This window comes from Cylas formicarius, unplaced genomic scaffold (genome assembly GCF_029955315.1).
Source record: "Cylas formicarius isolate icCylForm1 unplaced genomic scaffold, icCylForm1.1 PGA_scaffold_7__23_contigs__length_41026272, whole genome shotgun sequence".
NCBI classification, from domain to species: domain Eukaryota; kingdom Metazoa; phylum Arthropoda; class Insecta; order Coleoptera; family Brentidae; genus Cylas; species Cylas formicarius.
Window position 1 is genome coordinate 31,902,113 of NW_026844352.1, and position 17,521 is coordinate 31,919,633.

The window sequence follows — 17,521 nt, forward strand, 5'->3', positions numbered from 1 at the left end:
GTTGGGCAACCCGCCATACGTTGCGTTTACGTCGGTAGCGTAGGCAATTCGAAAAACTTTTCCCCGGTGCGATAAAAACACTTGCAGCATTTTTTATAAAAGGATTTATTCAACTTTTTGTTTCGTTGTGTACGTTTACTTGCAGCACATTCTCCGCAGAACATTTCCATTATTGTCCCGTGATCTCGCATAGTCTAACAGATCTCTGCCTTCGATGAAACCAATCGGTTTTTCGCTTTTCGTAGGCCCCGCGCCTGCGGGAAAAATAATACCTAACCTGAAGATTCCATGTCGTTTTCGGTTAAAGAACAATATTGTTGAAGAACGTACCTGTAGTTTCCACGACGAGGACGAACGGGTCTTTTTCCAAAACTCTGGAAACGCGGCCCAGAATGGCATCCTTGTCCAGTTTGTGAAAAATTTTAATCGTGTGCTTTTCGATCGTATCTGCCTCGTCCCACTCGCCCGATATCAGTTTGTTCGTAATTTGTTGCAAGGTAGTGATACCCAGCAGGGATCTGGGACGATAAAAATACAAAATAGGTTAAGGTTTGAGGCAAAGTACTTACCCGTCGCTTTTAAGGACGGCGGCCCCCGTCGAGTCGGTCTCTTCCAGAAGCACCAGAATTCTCCCTATGGAGTCGTTGCATCTTACGGTGAGCGGTTTTTGGAGTTTGAGGGCCGACACTCGGTGCTCCCACCACCTTAGAAATCGAAAACGAGATATATTTTCACCGAAACCTTGAAAGTTAGATTACCAGAGGTCATTTCTGTTGAGACAGGGCTGGAAACCTTTGGCTTCCATCCACTGATCGGATACGAATTTCGTCAGGTAGTTTCGAATGCTGTCCGGGAAAAATAGCACTACATTCTGCCCCTCGTCCAGATCCTTTGCCAGGTTGAGAGCTGCTGCTAATGCGGCCCCGCTTGTGGCCCCTATAGCGAGGACGGTGAAATAGTTCTAATCTTTGTGCCTTATATAGCAACCAATTTTTCAGGATTTCAAAAGTGAATTTTTATTTTAAAATCAGTAGCGCACCAAAATACGCCAAGTACATTTTTTAAATTAGGCTGATTTGGAAAAGAACATTGCCGTTCGACATACCTTTTTGAAGTTGCCAGGTCAAAGAATTGAAAATCACCAGGCACTTTAAAAGTTTCCAGTTTTTTTTTTCAAAACCAAACACAGAATTTCTAATTCTCTTTCCTATTTATTTTAGTCCGCGGTGAAGAGAATATTTGAGTTTAAAGTAATAATAATAATAATAATAATAATAATAATAAATAAATAATATAATATATTAAAAAAAAATAATTTCTTTAAAAAGATTCTAAAAATATGGTAGATGGTCAAGGACTTGAGCTATGATCGTGGCTAGATAAGAATGCGAAGTGTATCTTGGAAACTAATGTTTAGTCTATCGTGTTTGCAAAATGTATTTTAATAGTTTTAAGGTCTTCCTTGTGTCTAGAACAGATATAAATTACGCCGTTTGTGTAAGTATAATTTTACTATAGGCACTTCAACAAAGATCAGTCCAATAACGCTTTTATGATTGATAAATTATAAAGTTATGAAATTTTACCTTTGAATTTTCAAAAATTCTTCCTTATTTTAAGCTAAGAATTTCACTCCATTCTAATGAAAAACATTTATTTTTTTAGAGCAATGTTCTATTATTAGACATGTCACAGTTTGTTACAATCCGTTTGGTCGTGTGGGAACTACAGCTGTTTTTATCGTACGTATATTTTTTTAATAACTTTGGTGGATTTTAGAAAAAAAACACATCAAAAGTTTAAGATGGCGGTTACTTCTCGTGACTACCATCTTGGAAATATGAAAATATTTTATACTTATTTTGCCCATAACATTTTTTACCGCAAATCTCGAGGACGAATAGTGAGACAACAGGTACATTTGGATGAAATACACCTATATAGGATGTTCGAAAAATAGACGAGATATTTTAGAGTTCCGGGAATGCAGTTTTCAGGGTGTCAGATTGTACCAACGCTTGTACCAAAACCCTTATGTCATAGGCTACAGGACTGCATTGAAGCTAATGGTGTTCATTTGAATTATTGTATTTAGTATTCGTTTCTTTAAATTAATGTTGTTGTCATAGTGTTCAAAAAATAATTTTTATCGAAATACATTTTCTTAATTTTCATAAATGTTATTTTTTTTGGTTCGAAACGAAAAAATTCAAATGGCTTATTCAAACTAAATAACAAAAATTGCCAAAAAGTCAATGACGTACATATTTTTCGACGCCGCACTGGACTTGACGATTTTTATCTAGTGAAAGAAAAATTAGTCCATTGACATTATAAATGACGTTCTCATATTTAAATCAAATCGGGCAACATATATTTAACATATTGAAATAAAGGCGTTTTTTGTTTCAATTTGTAATTCAAGTCTAATTATCTCTATGTATTTTTCGAACACCTTGTATATGAGGGCAGTTGAAATTTACTGGGAATTTTGAGATCATTGACCCACCGGCGAGCAATCCCTCTTCCCGGATCAATCTCCGCGCCATTCGGAATGACTCCGGATCGTTAGTTTTCACCCAAAAATCGCAAACGCTGCGATCTAAAGCGCTCGGCACGGTTTCGAAGCCGAATCCCTCTACCTCAAAAAATGTCACGTCGGTTTCGTTGAGGCTGGCGGGAACGGCGAATGGGGATCCCTCGGGATCAATGCCGACTATTTTCGTATGGGGCGACACCTCCCGGAATTTTCTACCGATTCCGGTCATCGTCCCGCCCGTTCCCGCGCCGAGAACCTGAAAAACCGGAGAAAATTTACCGTTTTCAACCTCCTCAAAAAGGGCACCGAAACTCACGATCATATCCACTTTATTGTCCAATTGATATAGAATTTCTTCCGCCGTGACGTCATAATGGGTTAACGGGTTTCCCGGATTTGATAGCTGTAATGAAATAGCAACCGCAGCTAGAGCTACATAGCTATTACAATAATGTATTCTTAGTTTTCTTAATCGACAACTTTTACCCACTAGCATTACATTTTCTTCAACTCTAAAAACAAGTTCTGAATTCCCTCAATACATAAATGATGTTTATTTATTGTTTCAAACCATCTAAATAAGATGAAGGGATAAATATTTTAAAAATACTTTGAATTATGCAGGGTGCCACTACAAAAATATATTTATGAAATATTTAAATGACACCGTGATTGTTTTTTAAATTTAACGCGCAAATCAAGTTGTAATTCTAATTCTAATGTGCCGTAAAGAGTTACTACTTTTAAAATTTAAGATTTTTTTAGCAAACAGCATGAAAAAAAATGTTTTGTTTCAAGTAAAAAAAATGCTGGTTTTTTAGTTTGAAGCTTAAGCGAGTGATGTTGACTCAATTAATAACATAAATTAAGCTATATCTTAAATTACAAGAAGCTCATTTTGAGTGCTGCCTGATGAAATAATAATTTGCTATACCTTTGAAAACCAATAAAGATAGATTGAGGCCAAACAATGTTCGTTCTTTAAACATAGGGTTCGACGAATTCGCACAGATTTTACATGACTGTAAATTTGACATAATCGGGTTGTGAGAAACATGGCTAAACATATTAAAACAAAATAGAAACAGAAGGGGGGGTGGTTCTGGTTTTTATTGAAAAAAATCTATTCCTTCCTCTAGAATCAGTTTTCAAAACACACCTACCTCTTTTTTTTTATGGAATAGACCTTTATATTACTATGCTTTTTTTAAAGTGGTGGTAAACATTTGGCTACAAACGTTTTTTTCATATGAATTTTTGATATTCTTAGGGAACGTAAATATTAATTTCCTTGAACATAATCCAGACGAAATTTGTAAATCTTATAAACAGTTTCGGATTCAACCCAAAAACATGTACTGGAAAAAATGGATGTTGTTATAACTAATTATAATGAAAACTTTCAAAAATAAATTTCTATACCTGTTTCAGATACTGCAAGTGCTGCCGTTAACTCCCAAACACTCATCAAATATTTATTGAAACAAAGACAAAGCACTTTTCGCCATTTTAACATATTTTAGCCAATCAGCGATAAAAAACGGAAAAGAAATTTTGCAATACGCCAACTTACTTGGCAAACCAACCAGATCAACTCTCTTCCATACTTTCTTTTAGACAGTACGCAACTAAACAATTACTTTAAGCGATGTAAAATTACGTTTATCCTTTTGTCTAAAACCGCTGATAAACAAATCTGGAAAAAATCTATTATTAAACCATTACCGAAAATTCCCTAAAGACTTTAAAGATATAAGACCATCGGTATTTTAATGGCATTTTCAAAAATTATTGAAAAGCATGAAAAGCAATTGAGTAGTTTTGTTCATTCACATCAAATTATCCTAGAGTGCCAGTCAGGCTTTCGTAAAAACTTTAGTACCATAAATTTGTTGATGACATATATTCGCGTAGTGATAAGGGTCAAAATACCCTTCTTGCACTACTAGCTTTTAGCAAACCCGTTAACACCATAAATTACGCCTTATTGCTTGGCAAACTTCAATCCTTTGGATGTTCAAAAGATTTTGTTGAATTATATGTTGTAATTATTTGGACGTTGAGAGCAATGCGTGTCTATAAAAAAAAACATTCGACTTTGAAAAATCGAAATACAAAAAATGACTACAGGGTTACCGCAAGGGTCTATTTTATCGCCTCTACTATTTATGTTTTAGATAGCCGATATAGATCATTGTATTACACATTCTTGTCTTAAACAGTTCGCGGACGATGCTGAGCTCCAAAGTCTTTTAGTTTTGAAAATATGGAAGAAACACAAAAAAAGGACCTAAAACATATAAATAATTACGCAAAAGATCATAATCTCAAATGTAACCGACAAAAATCATGTCTATTATTATTTTGTAACAACCAATCTATAAGTCCAGGATGAGAATATTCTTTCGCCGACGAGGCAAAAAACCTATTATTTAAATATATTTATATAATATTCTTTACTTTTACTATTTGATTCATAACAGTAGAAGTACGCTACACAATTGAAAAAGTTCAACACGCATGTATTCGTTTTTCTTTTAAAGTACCATAGCAATCATATTACGCTGAATATGAAAAATCGGAGAAAGAATCATATTTTTGTTTTATTTATAAAATCTTAAAAACAGGCCAGCCGGCTTTCTTCCGACAGATTGTAAAACCGCATTACCGTAAATGTACATAAATTTGCTACGTTTCAAAACAACTATTGTCACTCTTCCTTATGCAAATAAAAATCGTTTTTACTTTTTTTTATTTCTTTAAATTTTATTGTAATAATAATTGTTGGAAAGTACATTGTAAATCATTGTGAACTTAAATTTTGTAAGTAGTATCTTTTATGGCCCAGGTAAAGCTATTGCCCGTCTAAAAAAAATAATAAACCGTTTCGGAAATAATTAAACATGCATATCTTTTTATATAATTTGAAGGGTGCGTTTTGGGACATCATCAACCAAACTTATTTTATTCTATAATATTCTATGCTCCCCGAAATTAGTGGAATTATTGAAAATGCCCAGAAGTTTTTTTATAACGTATAGAGACGACATGGTCGTACCTGGTCTAAAATTATAGAGTTGGGTATCTCTTGGCGCAGGCGGCAAGCGGTCGCGTGGGGCCCGTCAGGATGGCTTGGCAGTTCGACGGAAACGCGTACCACTCTCGCCCCCAGACTCCTTATCACCGCCTCCTTCTCTTGCGACGTTTTTTCCGACATTACGATCACGCATTTGTAACCTGAACGCAAATTGATTTTGATTTTTTATGTGCTGAACAGTTTTTGAGAGAGTTAGCATTTTTACCTACCTACAAATATAGAGAAAATGCTTTTAAGTATTTGCGAATTAATGGTTTTGTAAGTAAAATTTGAAACGGCTGAGTTGTTTCCATATGAGTTGTAGAGTTTATTGTTTGCATAAAGAAATAGTTCGTTTTCGCATAGGTCGCGATTCAGTGCCATCTGAGTCTTCAACATCAAAGGAAAAGCTTGCTATGCTTATTTAAATTGCATTCTTTAAATTTAGCTCTAAAACTGAACACACCGCAGCTATATGGTTGCAACCTCCCTACAAACGAGTCATATAACTGAAAGCAACGCTATTAACGGACCATTGAGCTTTTGCAATATTTAATTGGCACTTAATTTCCTGTCGACTGCTTCTAAATTTTGTTTGTTTGAACGCAAAATGAAAAATCTCCTTTCAGTTTTCGGTCTCTGCAGTACAACCAATCAAAATTGATTTTTATAGGGCTTCGTCTGCCCCAAAAAAATCCGCTTTCTACATTACAATTTAAATGCTACAATATCAATTTCAAAACAAGATCCGTATCTATAAGTCAAAAATAAAACCTCACTTAAAGCTAAACATGTTCTTTTTAACAAATAAATATACCGGGCGACACAAGAAAGAGGGAACACCAATGTCCAATTTTTTGACAATGAACTATGAATTTTTTAGGATAACCTAGTTCTTTTAAATCGCACCCTACAAAAACTTTTTAAAACCGGTACTTTTTTGCAACATTTTGACACCAAAATTTTCAATATCCGTTCACAGGAAGGAAAAATCCAGATAAGTAAATACATTTTTATAAAAACAAAATATTACTTAGGTGGCTTTGCTTTTATTCATTATTAAGTGTCAACCAAAGTATTGTGTGTATACGTACGTCATAAGCTACAAGCACTTCTTAACGAAAACTCAGAAGAACAAGAGAATAGAAATGTTCTTCTTTCTTTTCCAATCTGTTATTTTTTGGGAAAATTCAACGCAATATTTTGAAAATCTGTTAGAAAATAAAACCTCAACAATGTCGGTAGAATCCATTTGACAGTGGTATATCAACGTGTGGGACTGTAAGACAAGTTGACACAAAACAGCAGATTCATTTATTTTGGAACTGGATTTTTGTATTTGAAAAATAAGTGCGATAGATATTTACTTTATAAACAATTTATTTGAAGATGAAAGTTTCATACAATGTTTTCAAAATGTCCTACTTTTTGCATACGACACTCCCTGGCACTAGAAATTACATTCGCTGTAACCTTTCCTAATATTTCTGTGCTGTAATTCGACAAAATCGATAATCAGATAAAAACTAGGTTATCCTAAAAAATTAATAGTTCATTACATTAAATGCTATTTGCCCATGATCAGGTGATCCGGTAAATAGTATGATGGTCACAGCCTCCTACACAGAATTTTCAAAGATTAAAAAAAAAAAAGATAAAATCCTCCCTATCTTACGTAGAATGATATCCTGAATTCAAAAATGCAAAAAATATAGGTTGCCCTATTCAAAATTCCGCTCAAACCGAAAGTGCTAAGCACCATTGACTACATATTGTCAAAAAATTGGATATTCAGCCTATATTAACTCTTCCAAATTCCAAATCGCTATCTCAAGCCGTTTAAAGGTTATAGAGTGTTTCCATTTTCCTGTGTCACCGGTACAGTGAATGTGCCAACTCGTTGGACATGTTAACAACTCTGCGAATGTCAAATGCCTTTCATTTGGATTAGTAAGCGATAGTAAGATTGTGTAAGACTTTTGTGACTAGAAATTTTAAAATCCGAGCAAAATAATCTGCATCCTTGTCTAACAATGGAGAATTTTTCTTCCACTCAAATTAATACATTTATATCAGACAGTTCTGAAGTTCTAAATAAAATTTTAAAATATTTCATAATAACATATGCGATATAGGTAAAAACATCGATGAAATGAATGTAGTTCGAAATGTATCGAAACTAAACCTAAGCTTTGTTGACATTTAGACAAAGTAGTAACATTCACGGTTATAATTTGATATATAACGAGGGCTTTTATCAAAAATAAACTTAACTACGCTTGTTTTAGTGGATAGCGTTAAAAGCTTGTGGTGAGTTACGATGGAGGTAAGTTGTTTCATATCCTCTGTGTTTATAGTTTGCCATCACTTCAAATGCAAAACTTCATGTCATGAAAATTACTTAAATAACTGCCCAAAATGTGATGTAAGTATAATGCTGGGGGATATAAATATTAATTTCATGTATCAAGTCATGTATTGTGAAAAGTCATTTATTTGTTAAAACAAAGCAGAAGGTCTCAGGTATGACTGCATGTTTTACAGCAACAAGTACCAGATCACTGTCCCATTCTGTTCCAACATAGAACAAAAAAAGCAGTAAAAAATGTGGAACTACAAAGAATCAATCACTACGTTAATTATAGTACTCCAATACAAAGCTAAATAATTAAAAGTGGACAAACACACATAACTAGCCAGACCTCGAAAAATCTACCGACCTGTTCATTTTGCACTTAACGGACAATATTAGAGAATGTACTTTTTCCAAGATGTGATATTGCTAAAAAAATGGACTTTTAAAATCGATGGATATTAAAAATAAATTGTACCATGGAACTTTAAAAAAAAATAATGAGCATGATTTAAAACGGCATATAAAAACAAACTGCCCATTAATAAAGCAAAAAATGATATGCAATATATGCAAAGCAATATAAAACAAGGATGGCACGATAAAAAGAGAAAAAAAAAGATATTCCTAATGTACTCAATGATTATTTCAGAAGCATCGGTGAAGAACTAGCCAATGAAATACAAGAACCTCATATAACCTTTGCAAAAGAATACCGGCCGAACTCTATATACCTCCATGGCACCGATGACAGCGACATCAGAGGCACAGTACTAAATCTAAAATCCAAAAAATCTCCTGGACTTGACGGCATATGGGCGAAAACACTCAAAAAAAAATAAAAAACAGGATTGTCAGCTATCTCGAAAAATTTCAAAGCGTACACCACCATCAATTTGAGTTCCAGAACGGTAAATCCACGTACTACACTGACAGAAAAAATCTGTAAATTATCAGATAGAAATCTTAAATCATTCTGTATTTATTTAGATATTAAGAAAGCATTCGATAGCGTAAATCACAAGAAGTGGATTGATGTTTTGGAGGGTATAGGATTTAGGGGAGGAGCCTTAAAACTAATGCCAAGTTATCTCAATGACCGAACGCAATCTGTCACCCCGGATAGTTGTGAAAGATTGAATATGAACTTCCACAGGGGACTGTCTTGGGTTCAATTCTCTTTGTTTTGTAAATTAACGATATGTTTCTTGTAAACCCAAATGGGAATATTTAGAGTTTTGCAAATGACACCGCGATTTTCTACACTGAGGCATCATGGGCTGTGCTCAAAATCAACGTCGAAAATGACTTAAAATTGTTGTACAATTACTTTCTTTTAAAGGGCTAACTTTAAACTTTTCAAAAACTATTTTCCTCCCATTCTAATGAGATCCTTGCCAAGTTTCACAAAACTTCGAATCGAGAATAAACTGACTGAGTTCATCGATATAGTTTCCTCCGATTATGTTAAATACCTCGAAATCTACATGGACACGCACATCACTTGGAAATATAACACTGATATACACCAACAAGAAGATTTAAAAAATAGTTATTCTATCATTACAACTCATTAAGTTTTTAGTTAAGATCCATATAGTTTGTTCTGATTTTTGCACTGCACCGCATACATAAAACTTATAATTTGTATGTATTTATTTTAATTTAATGTAAAAAATAAACAAATTTTCCAGATTTTGTGAAATTCCGGACAACCAAAAATGAAACTAAAATTCGTCGACTGTCGCACACCCTGTATCATGTCCTTTATTGATTTAAAAAGTATTAATTAATTATTTACATGGTCGTTTGGAAGAAAAAAGAGGCACCATTTTTCGGCTGTTACTTCAAAGTGCGACTCGAACACCCGGTGATCTCATCCTAATCAAGTACCTACTTACCGCGAAACCATTGTTCAAATCGATCGAAACCAATTAGCGTATTGAAAAAAAGTCTCATCACCGTATGATTATATAGTTTCACCTTTGACCGCCGATACGAGCGCCAGGGCGATGCCGGTATTTCCGGACGACGCTTCTATGACCGTCATGCCCGGCTTCAAGATTCCCTGCCGCTCGCTGTCTTCGAATATCCTTCGGACCACCCGGTCCTTGACCGATCCACCAGGACTCAGGAACTCGCATTTGGCGTCTGTCGAAATCAAAGAACGAAGAATGCTCAAATCTTTGGGGAAAATCATCCAGCTAAGAACAATGTTGAGCAAAAAATTTGTAAATATTGTGTGTTTTTCAATAAAAATGAATCAAAATAATCCTGTCGACGATTATATTCCATTTACAAATAGTACGGAGTACTAGAACGGAGGATTTCTTTCAGTACGGCCTCTTTTAAGGTTCGCCCATACGCGCAGATCAACTTAGAAATGATATAAATTTGGACTTACGAAAAAGCATGGGCATCTATAGTGTCAACTGTAATAACAGTTAGTGAACAAGTCATTATTTTAGATGCACATGATTGATGAAACAAATGAAAGATGTTGCAGAATTATTGCAGGATGGAAAGGCAGCAGGTCAAGTCCAGTAAAAACAGCAGTTATTTTATTTGAGATCAGTTCCTTTTGTTCCAACTTCTGGTGTGCGTCAAGGTTCTAGCCTTGGACCACTTCTGTTCAATATATGTATAAACGATCTTATAGCTTTGATCATCTGCTACAAGCTTGCCTATGCGGATGACCTAAAACTATATCAATGCATTAAAACCGGCACGGACTGCATGAATCTCTAATATTGTCAGTCAGTGGTGCACTAAAAATAAATTGCATGTTAACATCAGCAAGTGTACCACCGCACAAAAATTTCTAGTCTTTAATTACAATATGGATGGCACTATCATGACTAGACGTGCCGCTGTAAAAGATCTGGGGCTTTTATTTGACCAGACGTACGTAGACAAATTTTAGGATGCTTAATAAGAAATTGCAGGCATTTTTGTAGCTCAGCTACTGTTAAATTGTTATTTAACTGTTACGTTAGGTCCAAGCTTGACTATGGCTCGCTGGTATGGTGACCAATATATAAACGTCAGGCTCAGTCTATTGAGAATGTGCAGAGAAGGTTATTGATGTATCTAATGTTCAGGGACGATGTCAATCATCTTTCAAACCGCAGCTACCCAGGTCCAATATCCATTTTCAAAATCCTATTTACAACATGTGTGTTACCTTCAACAAAGTATTATCACACTGCGATTTATATTATGATGGTCTCCAGGCGATACTTCGGCAACTTCGATTGGCGTCGCGTTATCCGTACTGACAAGTCTTATTTTGTTTTTCCTTCTTTCCTTCTTTTTTTGTTTTTGATTTAAAATAAGTTTTTGATTATATTTATTATGATTTATATTTAATATTTCCTGTAATTGGGTCATGTTACCTGTTGGAAATAAAGTGCTATTATTATTATTATTTGTTTAATCTTTCAGAAGATGCTTCTTCTTCTTTGACTGCCTATCCATAGTCCATATTGTAGTATATAGCAGAATAGAACCTTGTCGGAAGCCTCTTCTAATTTAATTATTTTCTGGGGTATGTCCGTGAAATTTTTTCTGTTTAACACCATCGAAGGCATTTTAGCAATCCATATAATATAAAAAAAATCTTTGTTGAAGTCACGACAATTCTGTATTATAACTTTGATTCCAAATAATGCTTCACGTGTACCCATTTCATATTTGAAATTAAATTGGAGCTCATGTTTTGTTCACATTTATTGTATGCAATATTTTCAAGAATGGTTGGAAAGGTTTCTTAGTCTGTGTCCATTACATCTTTTTGCATATTTGGTTGCGGAATTGTTAGGGAAAGAAACCGGTATCGCATATCTTATTAAATATTGTTTGTAGTAATACAATATTGTCATCATTTAATTCAAGTATTCCTGCAGGTACTTTATTAGGTCCAACGGTTTTGTTAAATTTTTTGTTTCTAATTATTGCTTTTGATCGATTCTGATTTTATTTGAATTAATTCTTAAAGTAATTACGGGCCTAGACCTGCATGCTGTACACTCTCGCTGCTTCGTTTATTTTTTTCTGTTCTGCAAGTGGTTTCGTGTCAATTTTGCAATCGTTAATTTTTATCGCACTCTTTTTCTAACCGTTTTGCCTTTTAATATTGAGTGTCAGTCCTACGACGTTACGGCATTCTTATATTATTCTATATATAATAAAGGATACACCTTATCATTTTTGTAATTCCCGTTTCTTGATATAACCCATACTAAAACGTGTAGAATAATTTTATTATCATCTATCTATAATTTTATTCTCCACAATTTAGTAAAATATATTATACATATGTTAAAACCAAATTCCTGGTTAGATAAAAAGAGATAAAAGTCAATGGCAACTGTTGAATTCGTGTAAATTGCAGTCGCTCAGTTCAACGAGGTTTTATTGCTTCACGTCATTTTGAAATTGAATATAGCACTAACAACAGTTGAGAGATTCGCGTTTCCCGGCGGCCAAACCCGATTTCGGACCAAACTGGTTTATCTGTTAGAAAAAACGGAGAAAAACTAATAAATTCTGTTTTCATATTTAATTTTTAGTAGATTAAACCCACTTTTTCTTCAGTTTGCGTTAGGAGTTTCACGATTTATGAATAATATTATCAAATTCAATATTCTATTGAATGCTCTGTATGATGTATATGTTTTACTCATTCCATACCTAGTAGCAATTTTATACGGACTTAACACAGACTTACAAATGTTGCATTTTAATCCTGCCTGTCTGGGGATTTTATCCAGTTTTATGAGGGGCGTGTTCCCGAACGCGGACAAAACGTCTGGAAAGACTTTGACCTCCGGTTTTTTCCTGAAACGCAACCGTGTTACATGAAGCGCTAATGAAAATTAATGGATGCGCGCATGAAACGCACAATGGATTTTATCGGCACATACCAGTCGTGTTTGCTGTGGGGAGAAGATACGTTTTTCCCCAAATTCTCCCTCCAAGTGCACCTGTGTTCTGTGGAAATGGTGAATTTTTCGTTCATCGGGGATACGTGAACGTACTCGTTCGGAAAAGACATTTTGCGCGTTTCGCTCGGACCGGATACCCACCTCGACGACTAAGCACAATTTGTTTGATGTCGGGAATAAAAAATATTCGGTTAATGGATTTTCGTAATCTCTCACTCCATTTATCGGCCTCGATAGTAATCTTTATTGTCAATCTAATTGATTGTTGAGAATGGAAAAATAAACAATTCGCCGCTTTAAAAGGAACCGTCCCCGTTGATTTTTTTGATTTTAATCGTCATCGTAGTGCGCGAAATCAAACCCATAAACACCATAAATGTTGTTGTTATGGATTCGTGTATTTCTCATTTTTATTTAAGACACAATCAAACCTTCGTACAAACTTCAATAAAATGACGAATGGAGGGGGCGCGGATGAATGGGAATCGAAATGAATCAGGCGTCATAAATTTTAGCGAGATTTTGTCACTTCCCACGCTTCATCTCACTGCTTCTAAGAAACTTCCGTCTTTCCAAGAGGAAAATTTTTTAATTTTTATTTTTTATTTAATATTGTACGTTTTCACTGGTGGATGCAAGTAAATTCTCTTCACCAAATTTCATTTAAAAACGTTTCAGCTCTTTTTCTCTATTTAACTTTCGCTTTCATAATTCAAAATATAAACATAAGTTTACATAAATTTACGTGCTGATGCTGCAGATATTACAGCTCTCATGGGAATATAACTCATATCTATTTTTGGGTCAATAAAGATGATTTATTCATTTAGTTTTATGTATTCTTTTATCACTAATATTCCTACCACTATGGTTATTTTATATTAAAACCGAATTTAATTTAGTTAAAAATTAATAAAATTGAAAAAACTTCCACAGGCTACTGTAATACTATTTATAAATTCTCTGGATGCCTCCTGAGTCGGTTTTTGTTGAACTTGCTGAGGTTTCGTCAATCATCCTGTTGGCGTCTTCAGAACAGAAGATTTGTAAATAATAAAACAAATCTTTTTGTACAATTGTATTTAGGATTTTATAAATTTATCACATTTTCTATCATTTTTACTCAAGGCAACGGACTAATTTTTAAAGTATAAAGTTCTTTTAGTTTTTCGAACTGGAAGACTTTTAAGATTCTGTAATACACATTTAAAAATTTAAAGAATTTTGTGTATAATGTGTTGCCGATCCAATTTGTATTTCTGGCGACGTGTTAATTTTTTTCCTACATGACATCACCGTAAATTTAACGTAAAAACCCTACAATATCCGAGTTCCAAATTACTGGGAAATTATTTGCACCGGCCGAAACGACGATTCAAGTGAAAGTGACAAACTTAATCAGGCTTCTATCGGCGATTTGGTAGCCGCGCGTAGCTAAAATTAGACCTGCCTGCCACGATGTGTGTGTGTTTAAAGGTTCTCTAATCTAACGCTCGAGAGATAAAAAAATGCGATTCCACAAAACGCGTCTCATTTAGGTGCGACCTGATTACGTTTAGGCAATGGAAACCGGTCAACCAAAATCTAAATTTGTCTGTTACTTCTGCCAACGCACCATCGAAAATGAAACGGAAGTGGTGAGTCGTGTCGCGATTTTTTTTTTTAGGGGGGCTCGGAATTGACTATTCCGAAGATCCATGCGACCCTAGCGGCTAAAGTGAGAACTGGGGAAGGCAGGTAATCAGTCCAATCGCCGCGTTATGATCATTGTATGTATTTCGGTGTTTCCTTTTCATGGACTAAGACTGGTTCTTAGCAATTAACACTGTTCATTACAGAAAATCTTAGTTAAAATGTGAAATAAATCGAAACCAAGCATAATATCAATTGTTCTGTTTACAGATTTCATTCAAAAAAGGGGAACAATATAATTATTCACTTTCACCCCTTTTTACCAAAAATTGCTCAATACAAGTGAATACTCTTATGGGACAAGGTAAGCAAGTTGACAGACGAAAAAACATGGGTAAAACTATTGTTTATAGCAAACCAAGTCACTAAATTGACAGATATTAATCAGTTTTCGGCTATAATCACCTGTTATCTGAATTTTCTTATATGGATAACTACATAAATATCACTGTTGTCAATCAAAATCACTACTTTCTGTACAAACTAATTAAATTACTCTTATCTTAGTCTATTTTAGTCAAGTTTCAATAAAAATCGGTCTCTCCATCGATGCCCTGATGAATTTTTTGTCTTTCAAAAGTCGATTAAAATTCTAGCGGGCAGTCGTCCAAATGTTACCTGCTTTCCACCATATTTGTTTGCATTCATAGCGCCCCCCCCCCCCAATTCGGTTCATAAAATCGCGATTTTTTTTAAATCGCAGGGTCACGCATCTGTGTGCTCGAATGTGCTCGTGCCTTGCCCTCGCAAATGTGGCTCGTACGTGTCAAGGGCCAACCTGCCCAAACACCAATACGAATGCGTCAATCAAAAGACAGCTACGCCGAAAACATCGCCTTCAAACCATCGCGGTTATCCTGCGAAGCACAGCGAGACTAATTCGCTAGGTAAGACTAGTAATGGCCAAAAATAAGGATATAATAAGTCATGTGTTTATATCTCCACTTTTGAATCCACTTGAATCCTTCTCTTTGGCTCTTTCATAACCCACTTTAGAGCCAGAACCCACTATAAAGTTGATTGTGGCTCTGGATAGTTACTATACAAATTTTGAGTTTTTTGTGATGGCGTACTACTTGAACAGAGAATATCGGATTGTTAATAACACAGATTGGTTCAATACACAGACTACATAATAAGATGCAAAGTATCCAAGACTAACTATAACCAGTGTCAGACAGAACCGCGGTAATGACAAAAACCGTCTTCCAAGAAGAACTCGCTCGCCTTTCTAAACGCGTCCAGGACCTGGAGACGCGTCGCCAACAGTCCTCTATCCGCAGCAGTCAACAATTCACCACGCTCGCTGGTCATCTGGACACTTTGAAAACCGTCCTTACCCAACACACTTCGGCCATCGAGAAAATCAACCACTTCCATGGATTCCACGACGACTGGCGGAGGAACCTCGAGAACCGACTGGAAAAGCTAGCATCGACCGCACTCGATCTGGAGCAACTGCGCGGCGAAATCGACTCTAAATTGCCCCAATTGCAGAACTTGAACGACGCGTTTCACCATTTCAAAGAAGCGACGTTGTCGGATCGCGGGCGATCGCAAAGTGTCGCGATGGACTTCGCGCGCAACATCGAAGATCTGCGCGGGTTGATCGAGCGACAAGCGTCTGACGTTTCGGCGCTTTGGAGCGAACATCTTCAGACAACGTCCGTGTTGCGTGGCGACGTCGACGAACAGAGGGCGAAGCACACCAGTTTAGTATTCGATCTGAGATCGGTCAGTCACATAGCCTCCGAGGCGGCTGAAAAAGTCGAACTTCTTGAGCGCGACTTCGGGGAGATGAAGCACGACGTGGAGCAGCTAAAAGTCGACGTTGCCGTGATGGAGGGGCTGGGGAGCGGGGCGGATGAGACGTGGGGCAGCGTGTTGTGGAAGATCTCTGATTTTGATTCAAAACTGAAGGCGGCCAAGGACAGCGGCGTCGTGTTGAAGAGTGTCCCGTTCTACACCCACCGATACGGATACAGGATCAGGGTGGGTTTTATGAAAAAAAATTGACGAAAAAAAAAAGAATAAAGTTGGGGGGCCGATTATGATGGCCGCCCAGGCCAGGTCAATGGGAAAATGAAGATTTTACGTTTCCAGCTACTACTCTATTTAAACGGTCTGAATAAGTGGAGAGACAGATACGCCCTGGCCTGCATTCATGTCCTCAAAGGGGATTACGACATGTTGCTACCCTGGCCGTGCTCCATAGAGGGCAGCATGATCTTGAGGGACTTGGAAAATGTGTCTAAGGTAAGCGCTGCGCTTTCATAGGCTTTATTTTAATTACCCCCAAGTTGTTATCTTCAATTTTTTCGATGACATCGCAAGAATGTGTATCATACACCAAATATAGCAACGCTCGTTTGAGACTTGTTCGCGGTCGCGTGACGTCATTAGAGATTAGAACATCGCAATTGATTATTAGCTATAAGCCATAGCCTTTCAGTGAAGATATCAAGTTGTTATTATGTCGCAGCCGAAGTCATTTTCCAAATATATCAAGGCCAAAAGGAACTGCGGCGACGAAGAGGCTGAAGAACCGCAAGAGTCATCGAGCACGTACATTTTCATCCCACATAGTGTCTTGCTCAAGGGGACTTACCTTAAAAACGACACGGTGTTCGTCGAAGTGAGAATCAATCCCTTCGAAAAACAGGAAACCAGCCTCTGATTGAATACCTCGAGACTTACATACACTTATTTATTGTAAATTTTCCCTCACTAGTCAGAGGGACGAAATAAAATAACTTTATAAATTAGCGACTTTTTGTTGTTTTTAACCGGTGCCCGTAATCTGTACTGTTTAAAACAAAACAAATTTTTACAAATTATAGATTAATTGTAATTAACTAAACATATATGCATATAGCTTTTAATTTTATCAAGCATGTGTAGCTTAAAATTAAGGC

The 17,521-nt window shown here is 36.0% G+C and overlaps 2 protein-coding genes across 9 annotated transcripts; one reads left to right on the top strand and one right to left on the bottom strand.

The window, feature by feature from the left end:
• Positions 1-11: 11 nt before the first annotated feature.
• On the bottom strand, positions 12-13,135 carry LOC132704724 (cystathionine beta-synthase-like). 3 transcript variants are annotated; one of them, XM_060674919.1, is made up of 10 exons: positions 12,894-13,135; positions 12,698-12,807; positions 9,952-10,119; positions 5,598-5,776; positions 2,856-2,942; positions 2,510-2,795; positions 759-936; positions 570-704; positions 331-518; positions 12-254 (listed from the first exon to the last, which is right to left on the bottom strand). In XM_060674919.1, exons 1-10 carry the CDS (start codon positions 13,022-13,024, stop codon positions 136-138), a joined length of 1,581 nt encoding a protein of 526 aa, XP_060530902.1. In that variant the 5' UTR covers positions 13,025-13,135; the 3' UTR covers positions 12-135. The 3 variants fall into 3 exon arrangements, with proteins under 3 accessions (XP_060530902.1, XP_060530904.1, XP_060530903.1); XM_060674920.1 differs by having other exon boundaries at positions 152-277; XM_060674921.1 differs by lacking the exon at positions 9,952-10,119.
• Positions 433-17,459, top strand: LOC132704725 (TNF receptor-associated factor 3). 6 transcript variants are annotated; one of them, XM_060674923.1, is made up of 5 exons: positions 14,098-14,551; positions 15,310-15,493; positions 15,778-16,598; positions 16,710-16,862; positions 17,089-17,459. In XM_060674923.1, exons 1-5 carry the CDS (start codon positions 14,477-14,479, stop codon positions 17,281-17,283), a joined length of 1,428 nt encoding a protein of 475 aa, XP_060530906.1. In that variant the 5' UTR covers positions 14,098-14,476; the 3' UTR covers positions 17,284-17,459. The 6 variants fall into 6 exon arrangements, 5 of the variants coding, with proteins under 5 accessions (XP_060530906.1, XP_060530907.1, XP_060530910.1 ...); XM_060674924.1 differs by having other exon boundaries at positions 14,102-14,551; positions 15,784-16,598; positions 17,089-17,458; XM_060674927.1 differs by lacking the exon at positions 14,098-14,551 and adding an exon at positions 14,571-14,910 and having other exon boundaries at positions 15,788-16,598; positions 17,089-17,457.
• The last annotated feature ends 62 nt before the right edge of the window (positions 17,460-17,521 follow it).

What these genes read in the sequence shown, in the direction of transcription:
- LOC132704725 (XM_060674923.1), top strand. Translation starts at nt 14,477, where the DNA reads ATGGAAACCGGTCAACCAAAATCTAAATTTGTCTGTTACTTCTGCCAA. An exon ending in TCGAAAATGAAACGGAAGTG is followed by an intron (nt 14,552 to 15,309) that starts GTGAGTCGTGTC and finishes TTTAAATCGCAG; the next exon opens with GGTCACGCATCTGTGTGCTC. An exon ending in ACTTGGAAAATGTGTCTAAG is followed by an intron (nt 16,863 to 17,088) that starts GTAAGCGCTGCG and finishes ATTATGTCGCAG; the next exon opens with CCGAAGTCATTTTCCAAATA.
- LOC132704724 (XM_060674919.1), bottom strand. Translation starts at nt 13,024, where the DNA reads ATGTCTTTTCCGAACGAGTACGTTCACGTATCCCCGATGAACGAAAAA. An exon ending in CCCCACAGCAAACACGACTG is followed by an intron (nt 12,808 to 12,893) that starts GTATGTGCCGAT and finishes GTTGCGTTTCAG; the next exon opens with GAAAAAACCGGAGGTCAAAG. An exon ending in CTCAACAGAAATGACCTCTG is followed by an intron (nt 705 to 758) that starts GTAATCTAACTT and finishes TCGATTTCTAAG; the next exon opens with GTGGTGGGAGCACCGAGTGT.